The sequence below is a fragment of the Ammospiza caudacuta genome, chromosome Z, assembly GCF_027887145.1.
Source record: "Ammospiza caudacuta isolate bAmmCau1 chromosome Z, bAmmCau1.pri, whole genome shotgun sequence".
NCBI classification, from domain to species: Eukaryota; Metazoa; Chordata; class Aves; order Passeriformes; family Passerellidae; genus Ammospiza; species Ammospiza caudacuta.
Window position 1 is genome coordinate 78335048 of NC_080632.1, and position 24066 is coordinate 78359113.

Here is a 24066-nt window from a genome sequence, read left to right on the forward strand (position 1 = left end):
TTAAGAAACATGCACACAGACACACAAAAAACCAAAAACATTTACTAATAAAATGCTTTTCCCTGTGAGAACTACAGCAAAAAGGACTTACATGCCATTGATCAGGACCTGGACTGGGCGGTTGTTGACGTGTTTGTCGCTTTTGTGTCGATTCTGAAAATTGGATCAGCAGGTTAAAAGGCATTTCCAGGAAACCAAACACTCAGGAGCCCTAGGCAGTTCATTAACATTTTGGATTTCCACCCAGCTGCCTGAATGGGTCAGGCAGATTAGGGTCACAACTGAGTCAGTGTCCAGCACGTGTTTATGGCAGTGACACAGAGCATAACCAGACTGCAAAGGGCAACAGGCAAGGGCTTGCTCTTGGAGAGAAGAAGGAGGGTAGAGCCTTACATGTCACTTTAGCACAGCTCTGACTCAGCTGGCATTGCTCCCACCCACCTTAGTCTGTAAACACCAGAGAAATTCATTCCTCTGCTCTCATACGGAAAGTGGTCATTGATGTTCTGGCATTGCTCCATTGGACATCAAAATCATTTTAATAATGAGAGAAAATCAGATGCTAAACTCAGTTCTAATATCACTCTGTGAAGTCAACTGGGCTTTTGACCATTAGCTTGAATGGCAGCAGACTTTGGTCAAAGCTGAGCAAGTTTAAAAAATCACAAGTGGGTTGAGCACTTGCTTCCTACCAAATTTTTTTCCATCTACATTGTACTAGATGACAGAGGATGAGTTTTCCAAAGTGGAAGCCTAAGATTTCTGTGCCTGCATCCAGACATATCTATGAGTGATGACATTTTCAGACATGCTGAGCAGTTTCAGAGAAAGTCAATGGAGCTGCTGGGCTGTTCAGCAATTTGGAAATTCTAGCTCCTGTTTCAGTAACAAACTATAGATTTTGGGGACTTAATTTCAGACCCCATCTTAGTGCCTGCCACCAGCTGAGTTTAAGCAGTTTATTTCAGTTACTGTGCTGAAGAATCACAGACCAACTCCAAAGTACAGGTCAGAAATACAGATCTTACAAAATCATCAATGGCATCCTTGACTCCTGATACAGCCAGCACCAGCACCAGGGGCACCACTGTTGTAAACCATGCCAGTGAGGAAATCTGAGGAATCAACTGTAGGAAGAAAAGATCTGAGTTAAGACATTTCCTGCCAGTTCGGAAAATCACTGTTTCCTAATCAAGCTGCAGACAACATCTTTCTATGATACCTGAATATAGAATAAAGACACAAATGTAGCTCCATCCCTGATATGTGATCCACCCCCCTCCAAAGGTGGGAGAGCCAGGGAACCCATGTTTTCCTTCCAAAACAAGCTATAATTAAAGTTAGAAAAATTGAGCTGTCAGAAAGTGTAGTGGGTTGCTCTTTATTGTTGTTTGCAGAATCAAGATTGCCAAGTCCCCAGGGTATTTCTTTGGAAGTACTGACATAGGCAAGACTGCTGTGAGGGACTCAAGAGCCGTCTGAGCAAAACCAGCTGTGCAGAGCCCTCAAAAGCTTCTGTTCTTTGTTTCAGTAGCTTCTCACATTTTGCTGAAGTAAATTTTGCATCAATGGACAATGCAAGCTGTTGCCAGGGCTGACCTTGCTGTCCCAGGAGCAGCACAGCCGCTTTTGTTTCCTACATCTTTGACAGTGAGAGGGCCAAAGAGTTGAAGGTGGTTCTGTTAGGCTGTCAGTCAAGCAGAGGGAGATGCCTCATCCCCACACAGTTCTCCCCTTCCTCTAGAAGTGCAGCACTAGGGGTGGAAGCAACGTGAAACCAGCATTAGTGTGTCCCTCAGCTTGGATCTGGGAATTGTCAATTCCATGTGCGTTGTGAAATTAACATTTATGCACTGTCATAGCCCAGATCCTACAGGCACCATAGCCCTGCTCAGCTGTACAGGCTGCAACTGCTGCCTTCTCACCTCCCTTGGAAAATTCATGTCCCACTGCTCTGTGACAAAGGAGGGGGAGACAGAGACCCCACAGCCTGCCCGTTATATCCACTCCTGAGGCAGGAATAGTCCCACAGGGATGGAGTGAGGAACATGTAGACTAATGCCTGCCCTCTTTAGGCTATCTTGATGTAAAGAAAAAGCTGTGTGCTCTTATATATAGTCAACCCTAGATGGCCTAGCAAAACACACAGTGGAATAATTTAAGGCAAATACTTTGAAATAGTATGAATTTGACAGACAAACAGCTAGAGTGCAGCACAACAACGCAGGAACTGTGCTCCCAGCTCAGCTGAAAAGGAACCTTCTCTTGAAAAACATAGATGCACTGTAATTTCAAAAATTCATTTCCTGCAAATAAGCAAAAAGGATCATATGTAGTATGCTGAAGGCTTAACCACATTTCACCTATGCTTTTTTGAGCTGAAATTGAAAAAAAAAAAAAGCATTTGAGACGTTATTTTGCAAATTTGTGTGCAGTGAAATGATCAACTTTAAAACATTAAGCTTGAAACATAATCAAAATTACACCCTTCTTTTGATAATGTGTATTCTGATATGAGTCAGCAATGGCAGAGTACACAGCAAGGGGCAAAGGGGCAGAAATCCTGATATCAATTTATCCGGTGCGTTCAGCTTTCAGGGTATCATTAGCAGCAGGGATGAGCAAAGTGCAACACAATGCCATTGCAATCCACAGGGTTCAACAGCGCTGCCAGGGCTGACACTCTCCATACTGGGCATCTCCCTCACCCTGGAGAGGGGAGCAGCATACCCAGCTTTATGCAAACCTGCCAAAACCTTGAGCCTTGCTGATGTTAACTCCTTCCTTCCCAGGGAAACACCACAGGTTGCAAATGTGGTGTGCTTCTTGCTGTTTTCCTTAGTGACTGCCTGTGGATTTTACCTTAAAATCTGTGGGTAAGACACAACTTGGCTTTACACTACAGGATGAATAAGTAATGCAAAACTGAGGACAGCCAGGAGCACTCAGAGGTAGACACAAAGGGACAGTAGGGCAGGGCATGAAAAAGTTGCACAATTTGTTGAAAACTAATTAACTTTTTTTCCTTCATTTAGTTCAAACCCTCATATAAAAAGGTAAAAGAGAAAATTGCTTTTTTCTGCCCTACTTTCTATGTACAGTAAGATTTTACTAAGATGCTAATTCACACCAGGACTATAGCTTGCACTTCATTACACCTGTCAAACATAGACTGGCTTTGATAACAGAGAACAATCTGCTGGAAACAGCACAGTGATTTCATACCTGCAAAATCAGCAAGAAAAGGAAGTAAGCATTGGCTATTCGCTGAAACTGCTCAAACAGGTTGAGAGGCAGGAAAGTGAAGAAATTGTATTTCGATGTTTTAATTGAATTGTTCTGTAGGAAAAAAAATGAAAATAAGGATTGGTAAAACAGGAAACAAAATTACAGCACAACACATTTCAACTGTGTCTTACTTGCTTATATTTAGCAATAGCACTGTTCCCAACAGCAGCTCAAAAAGCGTTTCCTTTTCCCCCATACAAGCATGCCAAATCTAGATAAACAGAGAATTCCTCTTGGAATGGGCGAAAACATGATGCTTGGCTTATGCCAGTGCTGCTGCAGGTATGTTGTTGCTCACAACACCTTCCCTTTATTAATAGTCTTCTTACTTACACAGTGCACATAGAAAATTGAGAACTGTAACCAGAAGACAGCAATTTTTCTGATGCTTTTTGTCAGATGCTTTGAAATACCCATTGGCTAAACAACCCTACTGGAGGTACACGTCCTCCCAGGAGCAGAATATGACTTTATTATTATCATTTTCAGCTCATTCAGCAAACTTTCAGCTCAGCAGCTTCAACGGGTGGCTTGTTTCTACTCCACAAAAATCACTTGGATGTGGTGTTGTGCAAACAGTCACTCACACAAGAACTCACTGTTTCAGTAAGTGAGCTGCAGCTTTGTTCCCTATTACCAGTTTCCTTTTCTAATTTCAGATGGCCCCTCCAGCCACAAGAAGTGGTTACTCCCCAGTCTGTCTTTTGCAAAGCACAGAAAGACCTAAGCTTGATATTGCAGAATGGGGTATTTTCTTAACCAATGATGATTGACCAGTCTGGTCCAATATGTGCCACCAGCCAGACATGTTTCAATGCATTCTACTGACCCACCAGCTGCTGCTGTCCCTTTAGTTTTCAGGTGCGCTAGACCACCTTTCCATATGATGTTTAAAGGTCCAGGTTTAGTTCTGGAAGGATGAATCCCCCCTATTGTGAGAACACCATAAATTTTTCCCCCTAGAGGGTCTCCAGACAATGCCCATGAACCCCCTTCCAGGGAACCTAAGGTGTGACAGCACAAGGAGGCAGACATGAAGCACACCTGAATTCCATAATAAATATGCTGGTTCAACAGGAGAGAAAATGGTGATTGTGGTATTTGTAATGGCCTTTAGATATTGGTAAGCTGGTGGGAGGACAGAAACTACTAAGTATGAATCACAGCCCACTTCTTATCCTTGCATTAATCCGGGATCTCGACATCTACACTGACATGCATCAGCATGTTTCCAGCACTAAACCAATTATTTCAGGTTAGCACTGAAAGGTATGTGTGGGGGAAGCTATTCCATTTTTGGCAGTTACTGGATTTCTCTACCTTCAGACACACTGTACAGCGGATGTTCTTCAGCATTAAAATCAGGTTTTATCCCTTGGACAAGCCAAATGAGTAAATCTCTAAAAGGGCAGAAATTAAAACAGCTTTCGTAGAAGAGCTAGCCAAATCCTCCTCTTGACTGGACTCCAGCAAGAAAATATATTTATCAGTGATCATCATATATAGAATATTGCCTGTCTCCTGGTATCATGCAGCTACCTGCAAGTGTGGTTAACTCTGTCTATGCCATGACGTGTAGTTAAATTTGGTTTATTTCAAAATCCTTAACTGTGGGGTATGTGTTGTGGACAGGCTCCATGAACGCTGCTGAAACAGAAGCAATGGAAAAACAGCATCCTCCGCAAACCCAGCATACTAGGAACTAAATTGCTTGACCAGACTGTGTCCATCAAGCACACAGTCTAGCAAAATTTTTAATAAAAGCTGGATCTAAATAAAGAAATCTGCCCACTATTCTGAGGACAACTATTATGACCAATTACTTAAAGAAAAAACAGAAGATTGTTGCTGCAGGAAAAAGTAAATGCAGGGGACTTGACCTTTGTGCGTCAACAGATTTCAGAGGGTTGCATATAACATGGGAAAAACTACTCAGTAAACACTCAGATAAAGTTTATAGATCTTTGCCTGCAAAAATCTCAGAAGGGAATAAGAAAAGAATGGGAGTGGTTTATTTCAATTCCTGCCTTCTATTTCTGTCCATTAATTACGTCAGGAAAATCACTGAATGAACCACAGCCATTCATTTTATTTCCTATTGCCATTAGGCATGGTAAAAACCCCAGACATAACAACTTCCAAATGCTTAACTGCAGGAATCTGGATAGTCAGTGTTTTCTCCATAGTTGTTCAGAATCATTATATTGTTGGGCACATACCGTCTTTTGGGACACTAGGGCACTTTAGACCTGAGGATAAGGACAGGGAGTATTGTCATGAATCTTCTCATTTTTCTAGAATCTATAATTAAAATTAATCACCAGAAAAAAAGAACTTGTAATTACTATAAATATATCTAATTAAACACATAACTTGTTCATGGATCTCAGGGGCTAGAGGCATAGCAATAGCAAATTATAATGACAAACTAGAGAAAACTTCAGCCTTTCCAAATCACAACTCTGCATTTCTACATCACAGATACCGCTGAAGCACTATGCAAGGTATCACATAATAATGGAAATATAGAATGGTTTGGGTTGGAAGGGGTATTAAAGATCATCTCATTCCAACTATCCCTGTCACGGGCAGGAACACCTCCTACCAGACCAGGTTGCTCCAGCCTGGCCTTGAACAATTCCAGGGATGGGGCACCCACAGCTTCTCTGGGCAATTTGTGCCAGTGCCTCAACACCCCAACAGTAAATGATTTCTTCCCAGTATCTAATCTAAACCCACCCTTAGTTTGAAGCCATTCCTTTGCCCTGTCTGCTACATGCCCTTGTAAAAAGTCCCTCTCCATCACTCTTATGGGCTCCCTTCAGCCACTGGAAGGTCACAGCTAGGTCACCCTGAAGCCTTCTCTTCCCCAGGCTGAGCAAACCCAATTCTCTCAGGTGTTGATTATGTTTTCAGACAATACTAGAGGGCTGTGTACTTTGGCAGCCCAGGCTCTTGGCCAGCTACAGGGAGATGTCAACTGGCCTCTGCTCTTGATTTTATCCTCTTCTGTGATGCTTAACATCATCAAACCCTGTCACTCTTTAGAGCTGGACCAGACCCTGACTCTGGGGTGGGAGGGGTGCTACAGGAGCCTGCATCACTGCAGCGCATTAAATGGTCCACATGCAGCCATCATTTCACAAGCAATGCCTCTAATACATCATCTGCCTCACTGTGCCCACACTCTGCCTTCAGTGGGGAAGACTCCCATAGAGAAAAAGTCAAGGAGAGGAATAATCTTTTTAACAGCAATTAGGTATTGAGAGGCCTTACTGAAATTTCTAATTTTCCTATAGATTCATGAAAACCAACAGCTAAGAAGAGCAGTTCTATGGGCTAAGCACAAAGATGGGGATGGGGAGCTTTACATTTACTCCCTGATCTGCCCCAGAGCTCTGGTTGTGTGAGGGCAGTCCCTGCATGCACCTGTGTCCTAAATGAGCAGGTCTGAGCGTGGTTACCCACAGGCAGCCTGGAGCTCTCCAGATGCGAAGCTTGACACCAGAGCAATGTTGTCTGTGGGTGAGGGATTATTCTCATCTGCTCTTTTCAGGGGCTAGATTCACACCTCCTGGAGGTGTGACTCCACCAAAATGCTGTCCCTAAGAATAGTGCTCATCTCTCCACAGTTACACAAGTCCAGATCTGGTGGATGAGCTGTTACTTTGGGGGTGTTTTCAGAAGCCCGCCTGTGACGTCCAACAGCAAGCAAAACTCAGCAGATGGCTCCTACCTTAGATCGCTGAGCAAACAAATCATCTCCTTGCCATAAAAGTCACTGGAAATAAGAGACACTGATGCTTTTGTGGCTAGATTACCGGGGCTAAAGTGTATGGCAAGGTATTGACCCACTAAATTTATACCCCTGGCTCAGTGATATAATAGTTCCCAGCAGCTGGACAACCTAACCCCAAGTAAATTTTAGCAAGACTTTGGTGACCCCACAGGGAGGTGTTATGTCACAACACTTGGCAATTCTGTTGGTACTTGTGTAGCACAGACCAATGGAACAGCTGAGCAGCAGAAATGTCCTTCCCAGGTGTTTTGGTAAAGCCTCTCTGAGGAGGTGGCAGAAGTGCAATTCCATGGCACTCCGTTTAACTGCAGCAGTGCCATTGGAAAGAACACAGAAGCCATAAGCAGAAATGTGATCACAGTGCTGTGAATGTGCTCATGAAAAATTTTAATAAACTCATGTAACAGTGCATAATGTGCCACCAGGGTTTTGTTTTCACAGGGAGTACAGAACAGTCAGATCAGATCAGTTTTAAAACTCCCGAGTTCACTGACTTATTCCTGATGTTAGGCAGCAGTCCCAGCTCAACAGAAGACTGATAAAGGCCAAAAGGATGTGGTGGTGTTAATCTGGTCCCTGTAAAAGTCCCTGTAAAAAAGTAAACTCCCAGGAGTAACAGACTGACCAAACACTAGAAATAAAAATGCCAATTTCCAAAGCACAGTTCTCTCTTCCCCAACCGCCCCCCCCCCCCCCCCCAGTTTTTCTTTTCTTTAAACAGAAAAAGGATAGGAATGTCTTACATATGCAACCCCTCGACCCTCTCTTGACATCACTAATGAAGTGAGTTCCAGGATCTCATCACATATGAGGTATGCCATGAAAATCTGTAGGAAAGCATGATCACTGGTTGTGTTTTCCTGTGTAGTTCCTTTAGTCTAGTGTCATCCAATCACTGAGCAGTTAATCATAATGGTGGTGCACAGGGCTGGCACGACTTGGTAACCTCATGTCATTGCTCACAGACAAGCCAAGCACAATAACCTAAAGGTCTTCTCTCTTAGGCATCCCCTCCAACAACACTGTGCTCTGCTCTGATGCTGCTGCCTGTCAGGAAGGAGGGAAGAAGGGGAGGGCAGAGCACTGCTGAGTGGTGCAAAGGAGACAAACTCCAAACCACTGTTTTGTTTTCATTATGGTCTCACACAACAAGACTCCCAGCCAGTGCGGTAAAGAGTATTCTCTCCATGAGACTTAATCTGATGAAGACCTGATCCAAAGGAGTCTATGGACTTCACTGAAGACCACATCTGGCACAGCTCAATGTTTATGTGCTTCTCAGGGACCTGATATGCCTTGAGGACCTTGACCTTACCTGGTGTCTCCAGTCACAAAAAAAAAACCCTGTCCAGAGCTCAGGAGTTCACTTCTGCTCAGCCAGGAGCCTTCTATCCTCACCTGAGCTATGCTGTAGAAGTTCCCATCTCCAGACTGTCTGTCCTTGTTTCCCTGATATATCTATCCAGTTCTATTTCTTTGATCAACCTTAGACCTCTGGTATAGATTTGTCTTCAGCCCTGTCTCTCACCACTTCTGCTTGGGTTCCCTAAGAGGGCCCTGGACCTGGTTCATCACCTCACCTTGTCTGGAATGGTCAGGATGGATCCCATCACCAGCATCCTGCCCTGTCCCTGCCAGCCAGATGCTGCAGGACTGCACCCTGGTCAGTGGGAGCTCTGCCTGAGCTGCTGAGCTGGACCATCTCCCCTTCCAGCTTGCCCCTCTCAAAGTACAGCCCGGCTCTGGCTGCTCCCTGACAGTGCCTCAAGTGCTCTTTAGATGGACCCAACTTACACCTCACTAAAGAGCAGTGCAGGTTGCTGCTGTAGCTATTCCTTCAGGAACTACTGAGACCACTTTTCACTTCATCACACCACACTCCCTCTGCCTTGAGCCTGAGAGACACTGGGAGATATTTATAGGTTGAGACAGGAAGAGAGGGCAGCTGGTGCCACAACCCTGACCATGCTGATAAGGACCTTGAGGACCACCCACCAGGCAGCCTTCTGAGATCAAAGCATGCAAGCAGAGGAGGTAGAGCCGAGTCTGAGCCATTACCAGAGCTCCCTGCTCTCCAATTAAATTTCAAACAGATAAGAGCCCAGCTGCTGATCCAGCCCAGGCAATGTGTATTGGCTATAGGAAGTCACATACATCCCTCCTGTTCCACAAGAGACTTCATCAGGTGACCCGAGTCCAAGCAGCCCCCTTGCTGCTGGTCCTGATGAAAGAATGCTGGCTTGACCCTGGGTCCTGATCCAAGGTGAAATCTGTCATTGACTCACAGGCCTTGCATTTCCTTTCCTATTGTCTGAAAGCCAATTTCAAAGTTGTTTTCACAGCCCTTCATGACGTCCCAGTGCAGCTGCGCTAAATTCCAATGTGAAAGCAAAGAATTAAAAAGGAACTAGGATCAGATCAACATTAAAACTCTTCAGAAGAGATTTTCCTCTCTAGATTGTTGGTGGAGAGCCCATCGTGGTGGGCACACAGAGGCTGTTCCCTTTGTAGCTATGTTGGGGTGAGTGCAGACAGATTAAGTTGAAAGAAGTACTTAAATATTGCTATACCACATCTGCCACCCTGCAGATGTGGTATAGCAATATTTCCACTTTATTTCAGTTTTTACACAGAACAAACTTCTTTCTGAATTCAGGAAGGATCTTTCTGTCTGCATTGTGAATAAACACAGGATTGGGACTTGACTTTTCATTTTTACTGACCTATATTGAGCCCTTTCCTGTGCTGCTCTAAGTGCCTTTTCATGCCACTCATTCACACTTTGTTTCTGAATCATTCCTTACTAATTTTGTGAGCTGGTGGGTAGTATTCATACCTTCACACTCAGCCCTTCCAGTTAACTGCACAGCACTTTGTTTTAAAGTTTGTTTAATTTTTCTAAGCCTTCTGCTCAACTACTGAGGCATCATGGCTGGGGAAGTGTGGCAGGCAGGGACACACTGCTGCTTAGCATCTCCTGTATTTTCTGCCAGCTCGGGGAGGGAATTTGTCCTCTGAAGTCTCCTGAAGCTGTAGGGTGATCGAGGTGGACATGCCCTTGCATGCCGTGGCAGACGTGGCTTTCCACGGTGCAGTACCAGGTTCCTGCAAAGCTGGTTTGAGCCATTCGGGAGTCTTGCTTCATTCCACGAGGGCCACCCTTCAGCAGCTGCCAGAGCTGATGTCAGACTCCACACACAATAGAGTTTTCAAGTCTTTATCAGTTCGTCTCTTCTCCCTTCACAGATATCCCGGAGACTTTGCACCGGCAAGGGACGAAGTCCCACCAGGAACAGGGATATTCAGGGACAACACACCCACCTCTGGTTGTACTTTCACACCTCCCCGCTCTTGCTGTGATAAAGAGGGACAATACACCCCTGTACCTTTGATCTATGCCTACATAATAGAAACTGCCCGTTTAGTGAAAGGCTCAAATCTTCACAGCAGGTGGGACAGAAAGCCTGGCTGCACCAGAAAGTCAATATGCAACACCTACGCTTGCATTTCCCTTTCTTTTTCCTTATTGGCCTTTCTCAGCAACTGCCTCACCCTAAAGAAACATTTACCACCTCACCTGGCTTTGTTGCAAGAACCTGTTCTATAGGTTTTATGGCTAATGTGGCCTTGAGTTACCAAGAAATCTGAAACTCAGTCCTGTGACTTTCACTGTCTCTAAAATACTTTTAAAGCTTTGTTATATTCGTGGGTTTCTTTTGGTTCTTAGTGGTCCTTTCCCCCTGAACCACATCCTAGTGTTTAGCAGAGCAACCCCACCATGATGAGACAAATCTGTAAGTGAGGAAGGTACCCAAATTTAACCCTTGCCTGGAAAAGCTAACTTTCAGGAGCACCATAGATATGTTATGGGAGGATGCCAGGAGACTGTCTCCCTTTTTGTCATTTCCACGTTCATCATCAATCTACAGCATGGGGTGTGATGTAAGTTATGAGCAAGTTTATTTCTTTCCATACACCCTAGTAACATGGAGTTAATAAATTGAACTTTTGCGAGGACTTATTGGAAATAAGCAGCTCAGGACATGTTGTGCAGCCCTTTACAGTTAGGGCAGTTCTTGCATCACCACCTAAAGTCTCTTAGTACCTCACCATCCACTTGCCACTTCAAGGTTTGGCTCTTTTGGGCAGTTTCCTGAATTTCCCAAGCCTCAGTCTACACACAACTCCAGAAATCATGAGCCATAGCTGACTAAAATGATTACCAAAACTCACTTTTTTTTAAGGAATTATACTGAACTGGCTTTTTGGCTGCCTTCACTTTATCACCTAATCACAGATTTACCGAAATTCTGAAGTGTTCTCAAAGCTGTCTACTTAATTGTGGCTATTTGCAAATCCCTGGGCACAATCAAGCAATCAGCTGGGAAGCACTGTCATGCAAAGTCAGTTTTCTGAGTGGCTTTTCACAGAATTAGGCATGGAACCAGAAGAGTTGCTTGTTGCCTCTACCCTGACATACCTGCTCATCTCCCTTCTACTTTCTTGTCCCACTACTGCACATTGCAGCCATTCAGTGGAAGATGACAAATCCATGTGTAGTGGCAATAACCATCTCAGCACGCTACTGGCAGGTTGTGTGCAAATCAAGTTCACTTCCCCAGTCTCAAATCACCAGTCTTGATAAGACACTCATGCTGCATAGTACTTCACATATATTAACTCCCATGCATTTCATATTCAGGACATATGCAGCATCTCTGGACACTGGGACTCTCTAACCCATGTTTGTGGCTGAAAACTACTGAAAACCACGTTGCCATCAGTCAAACCTGCTGGCAAGTCACACTGTCCCCATCACAAGAAACTAGTGTGTTCTAAAATGCTTAGTGTTTTCACCTCTTGCCAAGAAAATACTGGTGATGTTCCTAAACCAAAACATGATTCAAAGAACTCCCAAGTAACTGAATTATTAATTTCACCACTGGAATTCAGATATTCAAAGGACAAAAATTCACAAAATTCACTTTGGTATTAATTGGCAACTGCAAACACTTTGAAAGAATGCAGCTTCAGGGCAGCCTCACAGAGGGGATGCCCCTGCAGGCAGGACAGATCTAGAGGCTGAGCTAGCCCTCCTCTGCATCAAAAAATGGTCCAGAAGCTTTGGAAATGAAGTTGCCCAAGGGGGTCCCTGGCAAATTAGCCTGGCAGCCCTGGGACACAGCCAGCCTGTGTCAAGGTGCACTTTGGAATCACAGATTTCATGGCACCTAAGAAGTGAACCTAAGTAGAGTGTTAGGAATCTGGCAGAAAAGCTGGCAGAAAGCCACAAGGGCCAGATTCAAAACCTTCCTGACAGAGATGATTTCACTGCAAAAGCTGAGGAACTGACACATTTCCTTTCATGTTTTACTTTAAATGGAGACAAATTTCCACAGAAAGCTCCCCCCAGGTTCCGTTATTGAAAGGCCTTGGAGCCTGATCCTGCAAACGCTTTGACTCACAAATAATTTTCTGTAAGTGTGCAAAGTCACTGTGTCATGTATTTCCAGAACTGGATCTCCTTCAGCTGCCCGTTTTTCAGGCTGACTTAGCAGCAATCCACCTCTGATGGTTCATCTGGCTTGTGTTTGCCTGGTTTGCAGAGCCATAGTTGGCGTGCAGTTCTGCTCACCCCTTTGAAACAGCACTTGAGACATGAAACAGATGCAGCTACATCTGCGACTACATCTGCATGAAACAACACACACTGGTTACTTACAGCATATTCAAACTGCAGATTAAAATCCCGGTTATTTGCTTGAAGTTGTCTCTCTTCCTCTGCAAAGAAAAGGAAACACATCAATCACGCGTGAGGGTAAGCAGAGTCAATACAGATGTGAGTGGAGCATCAGAAAGTGCAGGCAGAGCTGCTAGAAGGGAGTGACATAGAAAATGGGAGCCCCGTGTCAGGGACCTGGAGTGGCCGGTGGCACTGATGGAGCTGCACTGTGGATGGCACCATGGCACTCTTAACACCATGGAACAAGTCTCCTCCACACACCACTTGCTTCAATGCCCATGCCTGGTCAGGTTGTTCACCTTCCCACTCAGCTAGTGGTGCTCACTCTTCCTGTCCTGCTCCTTCTCTTCCCCCTGAAGTCTCTGGAGCTTTTGCCATCAGCCTACAGCTGGTGCCCTTCTTCCAGTACAGGTGCATTTCTGAGCATCATCCCACTGATGCGACACCATCCCCACAGTTGTCATGAAATCAAAAATTTCTGGAAGGATATCAAAAGGTCATCAAATCTGTCCTTTACCTCAAAGCAGGGGCTTGCCTGTCTTCCCCAAAAATGACATAGAAAGCTCCAGCACTAGCTGTTTTTCAATTGCCTATTCCAGGACTGAAGTTTCCTCCCCCTAGGGCAGTCTTTCCTTGTATTATCTAACATAAAACTCATTACTTCAATTTCAAGAGGTTTTGTCTTCTCCCAGGAGGGTCGAAGGTGGTCTTCTGCTTCCCCTACGTTCCTTGTGCTACTTGCCAGGAGTACAGATGGTTGAGGGAGGGGATTTTCCCACTCTGCTCTGCACTGCTGCAGCCTCATCTTGAGCCTGTGTGCAGTTTTGGGCACCAGAAAGTGCCCAAAAAGGTATAAAAGCTATTAGAAAGAGACCAAAGGAGGGTCATGCAGATGGTGAAGGAACTTGAGGGTAAGCCATATGAGGAACACCTGAGGTCTCTTGGTCTGTCCAGCCTGGAGAGGAGTAGATTGAGGGGAGACCCCATCGCTGTCCACAACTTCCCCAAGAGAGGAAGAGGAGGGGCAGGCACTGATCTTCCCTCTGGTGCCCAGTGACAGGACCAGAGGGAATGGCCTGAAGCTGTGTCAGGGGAAGTTTAGGCTAGATATCAGGACAAGGTTCTTCACCCAGAGGGTGGTTGGGCACAGCAGCAACCCTGACAGAGACACATTGGACAATGTTCTCAGGCACGAGCTGTGGTTCTTGGGGCTGTTCTGTGCAGGGATTCTGTGGTTCCAAGTTCACTACATCCTGAAGGCTGTTATGCCTTACACTAGCCTTCCTAAGGGTAAGCAGTTCCTCTTTCTTCAGTCACTTCTTATGCATTAATCCATCAGAAGGAACATCACCCTTGGTGCTCTCCAGGGGCCTTCCCAGCTAGTTCAGCCCATTCTGGATGGATGCCCAAAGTGGGCCATGGTTTGCAGCTGAGGCCTTACCAAAGCTGACCCGGGCACAAGGGACATATAACTTTCCTTGCAGACCATGCACATCATGCATAAGAATTCACCCAGGAGTGATTGAAAGTAACATCCTTATGCACCATCAGCATACAGAGGATGGCTTCCCAGAATATGATCCATTTTGGCAGATCCTTTCTGGCAGAGCCAGATGCCTCATCAGGCAATGCAAATCTTTCATTTGTCTTTGCTGAACTGCATCCAAATTCTTTCAGACTATTTCTCCAACCAGTCAATTCCAATCCTATCTTTCAGTGTGCTTGTAGCTCTACCAGCATGGTGCCATTCACAGATGTACTGAGTGTGTTCTTTATTCTGTCAGCCAAGATGTAGAAGTAAATATTGAATACCAGACTCAGGATGGGATATACCTCTGATGAATCTTTCAAGTTTCCTTATCAGTCATCAATATCTATTGTTAATGTATTTTTTTCTGAAAAATCTGGCACTCACAGTTTTATGAATTTTATCTCAAGCACGTATCTGCAGTTTACTTGTTAAAAAATGCCACAAGTGACAGTTAAGATACATGGCAGCTATCTGAGGCTTTTTCAATAGCCCTCCAGCTACCACTAAAACAGAATTAATTTTGGTTTGATGCAGTTTTTCAGGACTGCTGACTGTTAATCATCTCTTCCCCACACACACACTCCTAGTTACTTTGAAGTTTGCTGTATTGTTTTAACCTTTACTCAAGTGAAGCCAATACATCTATAATTGCTCAGCTTTTCTCTTTTCCCTCTGCTTGCTCTCTTCCCAGTCTTCTGAACTTTGCCTGCTTGTGAGCCAGACTCTCAAAGGCAGAACTGCTCCAGGGCATGCTTTACCTTACCCAGTCAACCCATTCTCTCTCTATTCCAGCCCAAAATCCATCCCTTTCTCCTCTGCTTTTGGCAAGCATTATGTTAGATATCTAGAGGGAAAAAAAGAAAAACAAAAAAACCCAAAAGAACCCAACAAAGATACCACAACAAAACCCCTCTGATTTCTTAGCTTTATTTGCTAGGCTTTTTCCACTGAGCCTCCCCAGAGACCCCAACTCTTACAGAACAACTTTTATTGCCCTTTATGTCCTTGATAGCCTTTTCTCACTTAGAGCCTTTACCACACTGTTTGTGCTGGATAAAGCAAACTGGTTTGCACCTTCTAGAGGCATCCTTCCTTTGTCTGAAGCAAATGGAGAGCTTCTTATTTCACCATTTCACTCATCCTTTTGAGCCTTTCTCTGAAAGGTGATAACTTATACATGTGCCCTTAATATAAATTAATAATATATGTGCCCTTAATATCAATTAATAATATATGTCCCTTTAATATAAATTATTTAAAGAAATGACAGCTCTGTCTAATTCTCCCCCACCCTAGGATTCCTTCCCATGAGGTCTCAGCTATTAGTTCTTCATATTTATTGAAGGTTTCCTTCTTCAAGTCAATGTTAAACAATTTGATACTGTCACTTTTTCCTAAGTATCATCACATCATTTCATAACTATTCCTGTTTACACTCCCTTCAGCTTTCAGAGGACCAGCCAGCTCCTCCCATTCCCTCCCTTTTGGAGGGAATCACTTCTGAAACAACCTCCTCTCCAAAAAGTTACCCATCTCTGCACCAAAAATCTGTGCCAGCTGAGTAGGTCGTGTTCCTCTACATTTCTCTCCAGCTCTGCCTCTGCATGGACGGAATTCTTCATTTACCACTATATCCTGCCTCTCAGAAAAGTTTTTTTTTTCTTTTTTTCCCCATTTTTCTCTTTTTTCCTCTTTTTTTTTTTTTTTTTTTTCTTCATAAAAGACTGCCCTTCTTGGTTTTCTATGCTTGTGTTCATTACCTTGTAGCATTACTAAGAGATTTACAATTTGCTCATCTCTTTCTTCAAGCTGCATTTCAGACCATGTAGTCATGAAAGGAAAGCTTCTGTTGACCATACAGAGTTAGTTTTATTATTTTCTATTAATATTCCAGCCTCGTGAGTTATCACAGCACGTGTCTATTACACCTATTAAATGATGTGTTAAGATATCTAGTTCTTCCTGTTTGCTCACTCTTGCATTAGCAAGAGTCTAAGCTGTTCAATGCATTGAAGTGCTAGCCTTCCTCCTTTTCCTTCAATGACCCTGTAAATACATAGCATCCCTAATTTTTAAGCCCTTTTTCAGGTCACCATTTTTTGGTCTCTGTCTGTAGGCTATTTTCATCAAGCCCTCTAATCACTAATGTAAAGCTATGTTAGCAGGCAAACGTGCCTTTCTCCTTCTTCAGGCACATCTAACAGCATCAGTCATTTTGAAATCAGCTGCCATCTGCCCCAAAATGGGTAATTCAGATCAACCACAGTGGCTTCATTCAATACCCTCAAAGTGCTTAATCCTTCACTGCTTTCCTCAGACAAATTTTTCTTATCTTCACAATGGGGAGAACAATGTACCAAGAGATCAGTCACTTATCTGGTGTCCCAGGGGAAAACAGAAGCAGAGCTCAAGAGGTTCAGACTTGCTGGGCTTCAACTATTGTGTTGTGTGCTCCTTCAGGAATTTGTCTGAGAACAACTGGTATCCTTAAAGCCGGTCAAAGATAAAGCTATTTGTGAAAAAACAGAACTTCCCAACACTTGCCTGTTTCCTGCCATACAGTAAGTGCTACCCTTATCCCCTCCTCAGGGGCTCCAAGCCTAGCCCTGGAAGAAGTGCCTCAGAAAAGATAAATGGTGTTAATGTAAATAGGAATAAATGACAAAGCTTTGGAGAGCCTCGGTGTCACAAACTGCAGCTTCTGAAGTCCTTAGTGGCTTTCTGTTCTGCATGCAGAAGCGGAAATCCAAGTGCTGCAGGCAACAGCTGAACATGCCCTGAGCTCCTTTGCTCTTCCCAGGGCACTCTGAGGGAGCAAGAAGCCATCCCCTTTCTCAGGTTGCCCCCAGGGTCTTGGCAGCCAGGGAAGAGGCACTTGACACATGGATTTGAACTCAGGGGTCTCAAATGCACTTAGAAAAAAGCTGACACATGTATGTGCCCCAGTGGGGAAAGGAGCCTCTCAGAACAGTGAGAGATGCACTTTCCAAGTGGCTTTTATGTGAGAAATATTAATGGCAGCAAACAGCTCTGGGATGGCACAGAAACGTGAGGCAGGCAGTGGGACATGAAACAGAACAGGAATGAGAATCAAGGCACTGCACACCCATACAGCACTTAAGGGCAGGTTTCCTGTGATAACCCTTTCTTCAGGCCCCAGGTAACTGTGAACCTGGTTCAAAACTGAATGGAGCCTTTGCCTGCCATAGCCGTCCATCTCTCTCAGAGGCAGTCTCCCTAAAGGCCAAAATACAAGGCTAATTCCTAGTGGTGACATTTAATTTTTCCTGCTGGGTAAGAGCCAGTATCTTTGGCTAAATCAAGACTAACCACAATAAATGTCACAGAGAGCCTCATCCAACAGCATCAGCAAGGAGAGCTTCCTGTCCTCTGGCTACACCAAGGGAGAACCACTGTGACCACATGCGCAGGGCAACACTGCCTCAGTGGCTTTTACCAGCTGAGGACTGTGAGGTCCTACTGCTGCCTCCTAATCCAGCAGTTCTCAACCACTGCAGACCACATGACTCTCATTTGTTTCTGGAATAGTCAGGACAGAAATGAAGTCTCTTGGATGATCACAGTAAACAAAATATTAAGAAAAGTCAAGCATTACACCAGCTTTGCCAGGAAACCATAACTCAGGGTTTTTTGGCTGTAGATCCAAGCATGCATGTCTTAGCATGCCCTGTTGATTCTGAAAGCAATGAGGAAAAAGGGAGAGTGAAGCTGTACGGATATCAGATGAGAAGTTTTTCATTTCTTGAAACTTTTTAATATATCTCTAAGTAAATCAAATGTTCTGCTTCTGCAAATTGCATTCACTGGAAAGAAGGAATGGTATTTGTGCTCCAAGTTATCATTTCACTGCCACTGAAAACTATTTTAAATTATTCATCAGTGGAAACTCGGCGTACATAAATATGGCTTAGTGCCCAGTTCTTGGTCTAACCACTGAGACCAAGTCACTGGGAAAGTGCCTGTTTTCTCAGGCAGACAGTTTTAGAAGCTAAACCTCAGAATAACATCTGTATTTAATAAAATTAAACCCATGCCAAAAAATCAGCTATAAATGTAACTGGCCAGCCCACCAGCCTTCTTACTTTAGGACTGCTGCATGGAAAAGTCCTGCAAAAGGTTAGATTCGAGATCTGGTCAGACAGCCTGGAAATTAGTTTCTGGTTTATGCTAAGGAGCATTTGCCAAGAGAAGTGCTTTCAACAGGGTATTGGAAAAGTTTTGTAGATATTGGGTCTTGTGGCTCCAAGAAATGGGAGGTTAAGGTCTGCCTGGTTTTGCCAAGTGCTTTACAAACTAGGCACTGATACTCCATGCACGAAATTAACACAGCCCACTTAGGGGAGTGCCTGCATAACTAACCCTGACAACAGAACAGAGACAGCATAAACTCTGTGAAAACAATAATCTCTCCTCCACCCTTTAAACAAGTGACCTCAAGAGCAAAAACTCTGCCCTGGACCAGCTACAAAGAATGGCATCCAGGAGCTGGACTCATCTCCCCAGCTTCCCTTATAGAGTGGTTCTTAGCAATGCTATTACCAAGTTGTGAAAGCTGTAACAGATTGTTTTGGCTCCAAGGGAACTGACCCTACTGGGGCTGTAATTCAGGTCTCTACTGCAACAGGCTGTGAGAGGTCCCAGAAGACCCCCTCTAGTCACACATCTCATGATGTGTCTCCTGCCACCTCCTCCTTGTCTCACCTCCCTCCTAACTTTTGTTGTCCCTACTTTTGGGCACCTCATCATCATTGTGTGGCCCAGCTTCTGGTATGGCCACCTCACACCCAGCATCCAGGAGACCAGCCACCTCCTGACAGACAAACAAATTCTGGCCCTGTTTTCTGGTCTTTGCTGGACTGCTCCTCTATGTGCACAATAGATTGAAAACTGCCATGGTGAGTCGTTCCCTCTACCCTCCCCTCAAAGAACCTGAGAATTACAGTCTCCACTGAAAGGCAACTCCATGGGAGAGGGCAAGTCATCATATACTGTGTTAGGCGACCAAAATCTTTTTCTACTAGGAGGTAATTATACAAGCTAATAGCTAAAGTCTCATTGCACCTAAAAGCAATAATTTCCCCTTTTTGCAACCATTTGAGGTGAAATAACTATGCAACAAGTGTCTCGATTTGCAGGTGCTGTGTCTGGGTAGAGTCCCTGCAACTGGGGTAAAGACAACGGGATTATTTCTTACAGCACTGGTACCACAGAATTTCACATTCATAACACAGCAGTGCCCTTCTGGCATCAGAGCTGCAACAAGTGAACTTCATCCAACACCAAAGCCAGGGATCTTTACACCAAAGGTTTACCCTCTCATATGGATCACAGGATGCATGGGTGAAGCAAAGAGCTGTATGACAGGCTGAGGATCATAGTGATTAAATATCTATATTTCACAGCCAGTCTGGGACACAGACATTTGTCAGACCCTCCTTTCCTAAGTGCCATGCCACCCTCACGCTGTAACCTGAGCGGCGCCGTGCACCTGCTGCTCTGCAGCACGAAACCAAAGCCCATCCCTGCCCTGAACTGCAGCCAGAGCCTGGCAGGGTTCAGTGAGCGTGGCTGGGGCAGCAGCAGCACTGAGAAACCACTGGGATGGAAAGGGGGAGAGGAAGGTCAGAGCCAAGCCCAGCTCGGAGCAGGAACATGTTCAGCTGATTGGCAAGCAAATGTGGGTTTTTTATTGACTCATTGGGGGGGCTCTCCTGAACTCCACGCTACAAACCCACACATTTTTAATGTGCAGATGCCCCCTCTTCTGTGTAGACTCACTGACTGCTCTGGCTGGAGAGGATTTATGCTGGCAATCACGTGCATTTTCATCTCAGAAATGAAGTAGACTGTGCTGAGTGTGAGGCATTTAATTAAGAAAAAGGATACACCATGACCTTAGAGCGACACCATCATCAATGGGTTTAGCCCTCTTTCATCCTTCCTGTCCCTCCATTATTAAATAAATATATTAATTATATCTTTTTGCCTCAAAAACCAAGAATCCTCCTTCCTCCTGAAGAAATAAAATGCAACAAATACCCTTTTATGGTCATGGTCAGAGTCTTTGGTGATTGGTACTGAGCTCAGCCTCCTGCTAAACATCAAACAAACACCACACATAGTGGAATTTCTCACACAAGTAAAACATTCCATATATCCAGGGCATAGAAAGCCAAAATATTTTGCTACTGGCATCACTAACAGAGGGCCCACTTTGGTGATGTACTGACCTCCTCCATTATCATAGAGCAGAAGAAAGGTCTGAAATAAAAAACCCTGAGGGTGAAGTGGAAATATTTTTTCGCCTTAGGTCTAGTGCATTTTTAATATCAACATAAAGTTCAATGGTAGACCCTGCCCTTTTCTAAAAGCAGCGTTTTCTGTTATCACCATAAGAAAAGAGAAAAGAAGAAAAGACAGCTCCAAAAGGATGCCCCAGATTTTCACAGCATGTACAATATTTGTGGTCAAATAGCACTCTTGGGACACAGGTGGAAGAAGTGTTGGATAACCTTAAACCTGATAATATTCTCTTGTAGCTTTTTCTAGGAAGGGACCTAGGTTGACTCATCTCTTCCCTTTTCCCATCTCCTGCAATAACACCAGCTCTGGTTTTCCTTCCTTTCCTACTCCTGGCAATATCTCAGCCACCTGCCCTGGCTATGGGCAGACATGGGGACTCATCATGTCTCAAAAATGCCTGGCAGCAAATTAATTCTCAAGAAGCATCTATGTCTTTTCATATTTGTTTCAGTCCACTTCAGAATGAAATACACATTTTTCAAATATAATAGCAATATAAATTGTCTTTTCTTCATTTTAAAAAACTGATTTTTCCCCCTCCACAGTTGGTTTAGAATTTTATATCACTCTGTGTCCTGGTTTTATTTCTGATAATAGTTCACAATATTTTGACTAATATTAGCATGTCCAAAAAAGCAGCTTTTTTTGTCTTTTTATTTTGAAAACTAGTCTGACAGTGAGTGGCTGGCACATATAATTTCCTTTACTAGAAAACCATATCCCTTAGACATGCTGGTAAATTCCACAGCTTAACACAATTGCACTTGTTGTTAATAACAGCAATGCACAGTGATAGGAAGTGATGCAAAAAAATCATAAAAATAAATACAGCTCCAAAACGAACTTTGAGAAGTTTTTCAATTCACAGTTATTTCCCTCATGGGAAATTATGTAAAAGTAAATACATTTTTCATACTCAATTTCTATTGTGGTGAGACACTTCCTATTGGATCGGAACAGGGGTCCCAGAAGGCAGCTGAGCTAGATGTGCCAGTCATGGGCTGCCTTCCTCAGGAGCTGCCAAGCTCTGCCCAGAGCCTGCCTGCTCCAAGCCCAGCTGCCTTGGTGAGTGGCAAGAAGGAAAACCCAGGGGAGCCTTCCAAAAGCCCTAGCTCAATTTATAACCTCCTTCCTCCTCTCACAGTGCCCTGAGGCTGGGCTTATGGAGACGAAACTGCAGTAATGACTGCTCTTCCATCTGTGATGACTGCTTTTCCATCTGTGTAGATGAATTCTCCCTGCTCTCTATTCCCATTTTTCCGACGGACAGTACCTGCCTATTCCTGTTCTTGAGGTATGAAGCTCCAATGCTGAACTAAACCACCATGGGAGGAAGCCAGTGAACAGAGATGGTCCACAGTTATCACAGGGCACCAGTTATGGGGATTTTTAAAGGAATTTTGAATGAGTTAGAGATGGACCTCTGAATTGGTTTTGATTGTGTGATTTATTTTTTTTATCTTCTACATAGACAGGAAGGGTGAGTTCAGCTCACATCTTTACTATGTGGTTCAGAACGTCACAAAACGCCTAGTTACAAGACCTTTTAAGGATTTCTTGACCAATAAAGCACTACCAACAAGGATATTTATGTTTTTGATCCAATCCTTAAATCTTTCATCTTACAGACTCATGCTACAGTGTAAGCCAATCTTACGCTATAAGATAAGCCAATCTTACTACCAATTTCTTAGCCAATCATGTTATGATACACAAACCTACAATACTACATTCTAAACGTCTTGTTTACATTTGTAAGTACTTTTTTCCCCCTACATCTAAACTTTCTTCTTCTTAACTTAACGTGTCTCTACTTTAAACTATAACTCCACATTCTCGCTCTATCCACATTCTCAAGTTCTGAAGCCCCTTCCAAGATCTCAGATCAACTTCTGTGTTTAATTCCAAGCTTTTGCTTACAGGCCCAAAGTCCTAAGAATTCCTTGCATTTCAGATTCCAACAATCAGCCATCTCCAACCCTCCACACATTTGATGAACTAGAAGTGCCCCCCTTCCACCCATGTCCACTGTAGGTTAAACCTCAGTGTAAAAGATCTCAGGCACCTTTTCCATAGAAACACCTCTGCTGCTTATCTAAGAGGTGTACCTCCCTGCTTCAGCTGGAACAGCTTCACCAACATTACCCAGCAGCGGGTCTCCTCCAGGCATGTTTGTGTGTCAACATGAGCTGCGTTTTAGTTACACTCCTGATAAACTTCTATAAAGAACTTGAGACTATAAAAAGCCAACCCTTATCTCCAAGAAACTTAAGACCATGTAACCTGTCCTCTTAAACTAAACCTATCATATTTCACCTGCACCTCAGCTCATGTGGAAACCATGCCTTGCTGGGGAAAAATGCTGGGTGTCATGGGAGCAATCCTTATCCCAGGTCTAGCAGCTGATGCCTGAGGTAAAACATTCCCTCCAATTAAAGTCATATCATGAGCATGGCTCTTCAGCAACATTAAACGTCATCCAGCTTTGTTTTTGGAACAGAAATTTGGTCTTTCCATAAGCAGTACTGCCCCTCCAAGATGAGCACATGGGATGCTCCCTGTGGGAGGGCCTTGCCTGCTCTCAGGCAGCACAGTCCTCTGGACTTCTACAAACACAAAGACTCATAAACTCCTGGATTAAAACAGCACTTCAACACTGACATTCTAGTTAACATTCTAGTTAACACGTCTAGTTAAATGTTTGCAAGGAGAAATCATAGCTTTGGGGATGCAAGGCAAAATAATTAAAAACACAAGAGGAGGAGAAAACAGTCTCAGCTTCCTGTTGTGGAAGCTCCTCATTCCCTGATCACCTCTGCTTCCTTTATCCTCTGAACTTTTTCCAGTTTGCCTTCATTGGTTTTGAACTGATGATTGGATGTGAAAAGAAATTATTCTTCCCAATAAAATACAGGCTTTATATCTAGGAAGATCTGAGTTCCTCAAATATTTGTTTGAGCGTGGGGGGGCTGAACCCGTCCCTGCTAAAACCCAGGCCCGGGCCCAGGCAAAACACAACACTTTCCTAATATAGCAACAGAATTTCTTTGATAATCTGAACAGCTACTTCATTACAAGTGGGGTGCCCTGAGTGGACAGCGGCTCACAGACAAACCCGTGCTCCCTCATCTGCAAAGCCAAGATGGGGTAAAAAATATCTGGGGCTGGCAGAGATCCTTCCCTGGGAGCAATATCAACCTCCTCTCCTGGGACTGTCAGAGAAGCAAACGGATGCCCCTGTCTTAACACCAGGGCTCACAGTCTGCCCTGGTCCAGGAAGGGGAAATAGCAGCACAATTGCAAAAATAAACCCCTGGGAAAAAGCTGTTCAAGCTTTTGAGCTCAGAGAGGTTGGAAAAGAATTTCTTGTCAAAATACAAG

The 24066-nt window shown here is 44.1% G+C and overlaps 1 protein-coding gene across 1 annotated transcript in view; it reads right to left on the bottom strand.

Annotated features, from left to right (window-relative positions):
* LOC131570955 (phospholipid-transporting ATPase ID-like) overlaps positions 1–24066 on the bottom strand; it is a 73695-nt gene that overhangs the window by 41215 nt on the left and 8414 nt on the right. The window contains exons 3-6 of the mRNA XM_058823409.1: positions 12810–12868; positions 3226–3339; positions 1029–1127; positions 92–153 (exon numbers count right to left, since the gene is read on the bottom strand). Of these exons, the coding sequence (XP_058679392.1) occupies positions 92–153; positions 1029–1127; positions 3226–3339; positions 12810–12868 (334 nt within the window). The remainder of the gene's footprint in view (positions 1–91; positions 154–1028; positions 1128–3225; positions 3340–12809; positions 12869–24066) is intronic.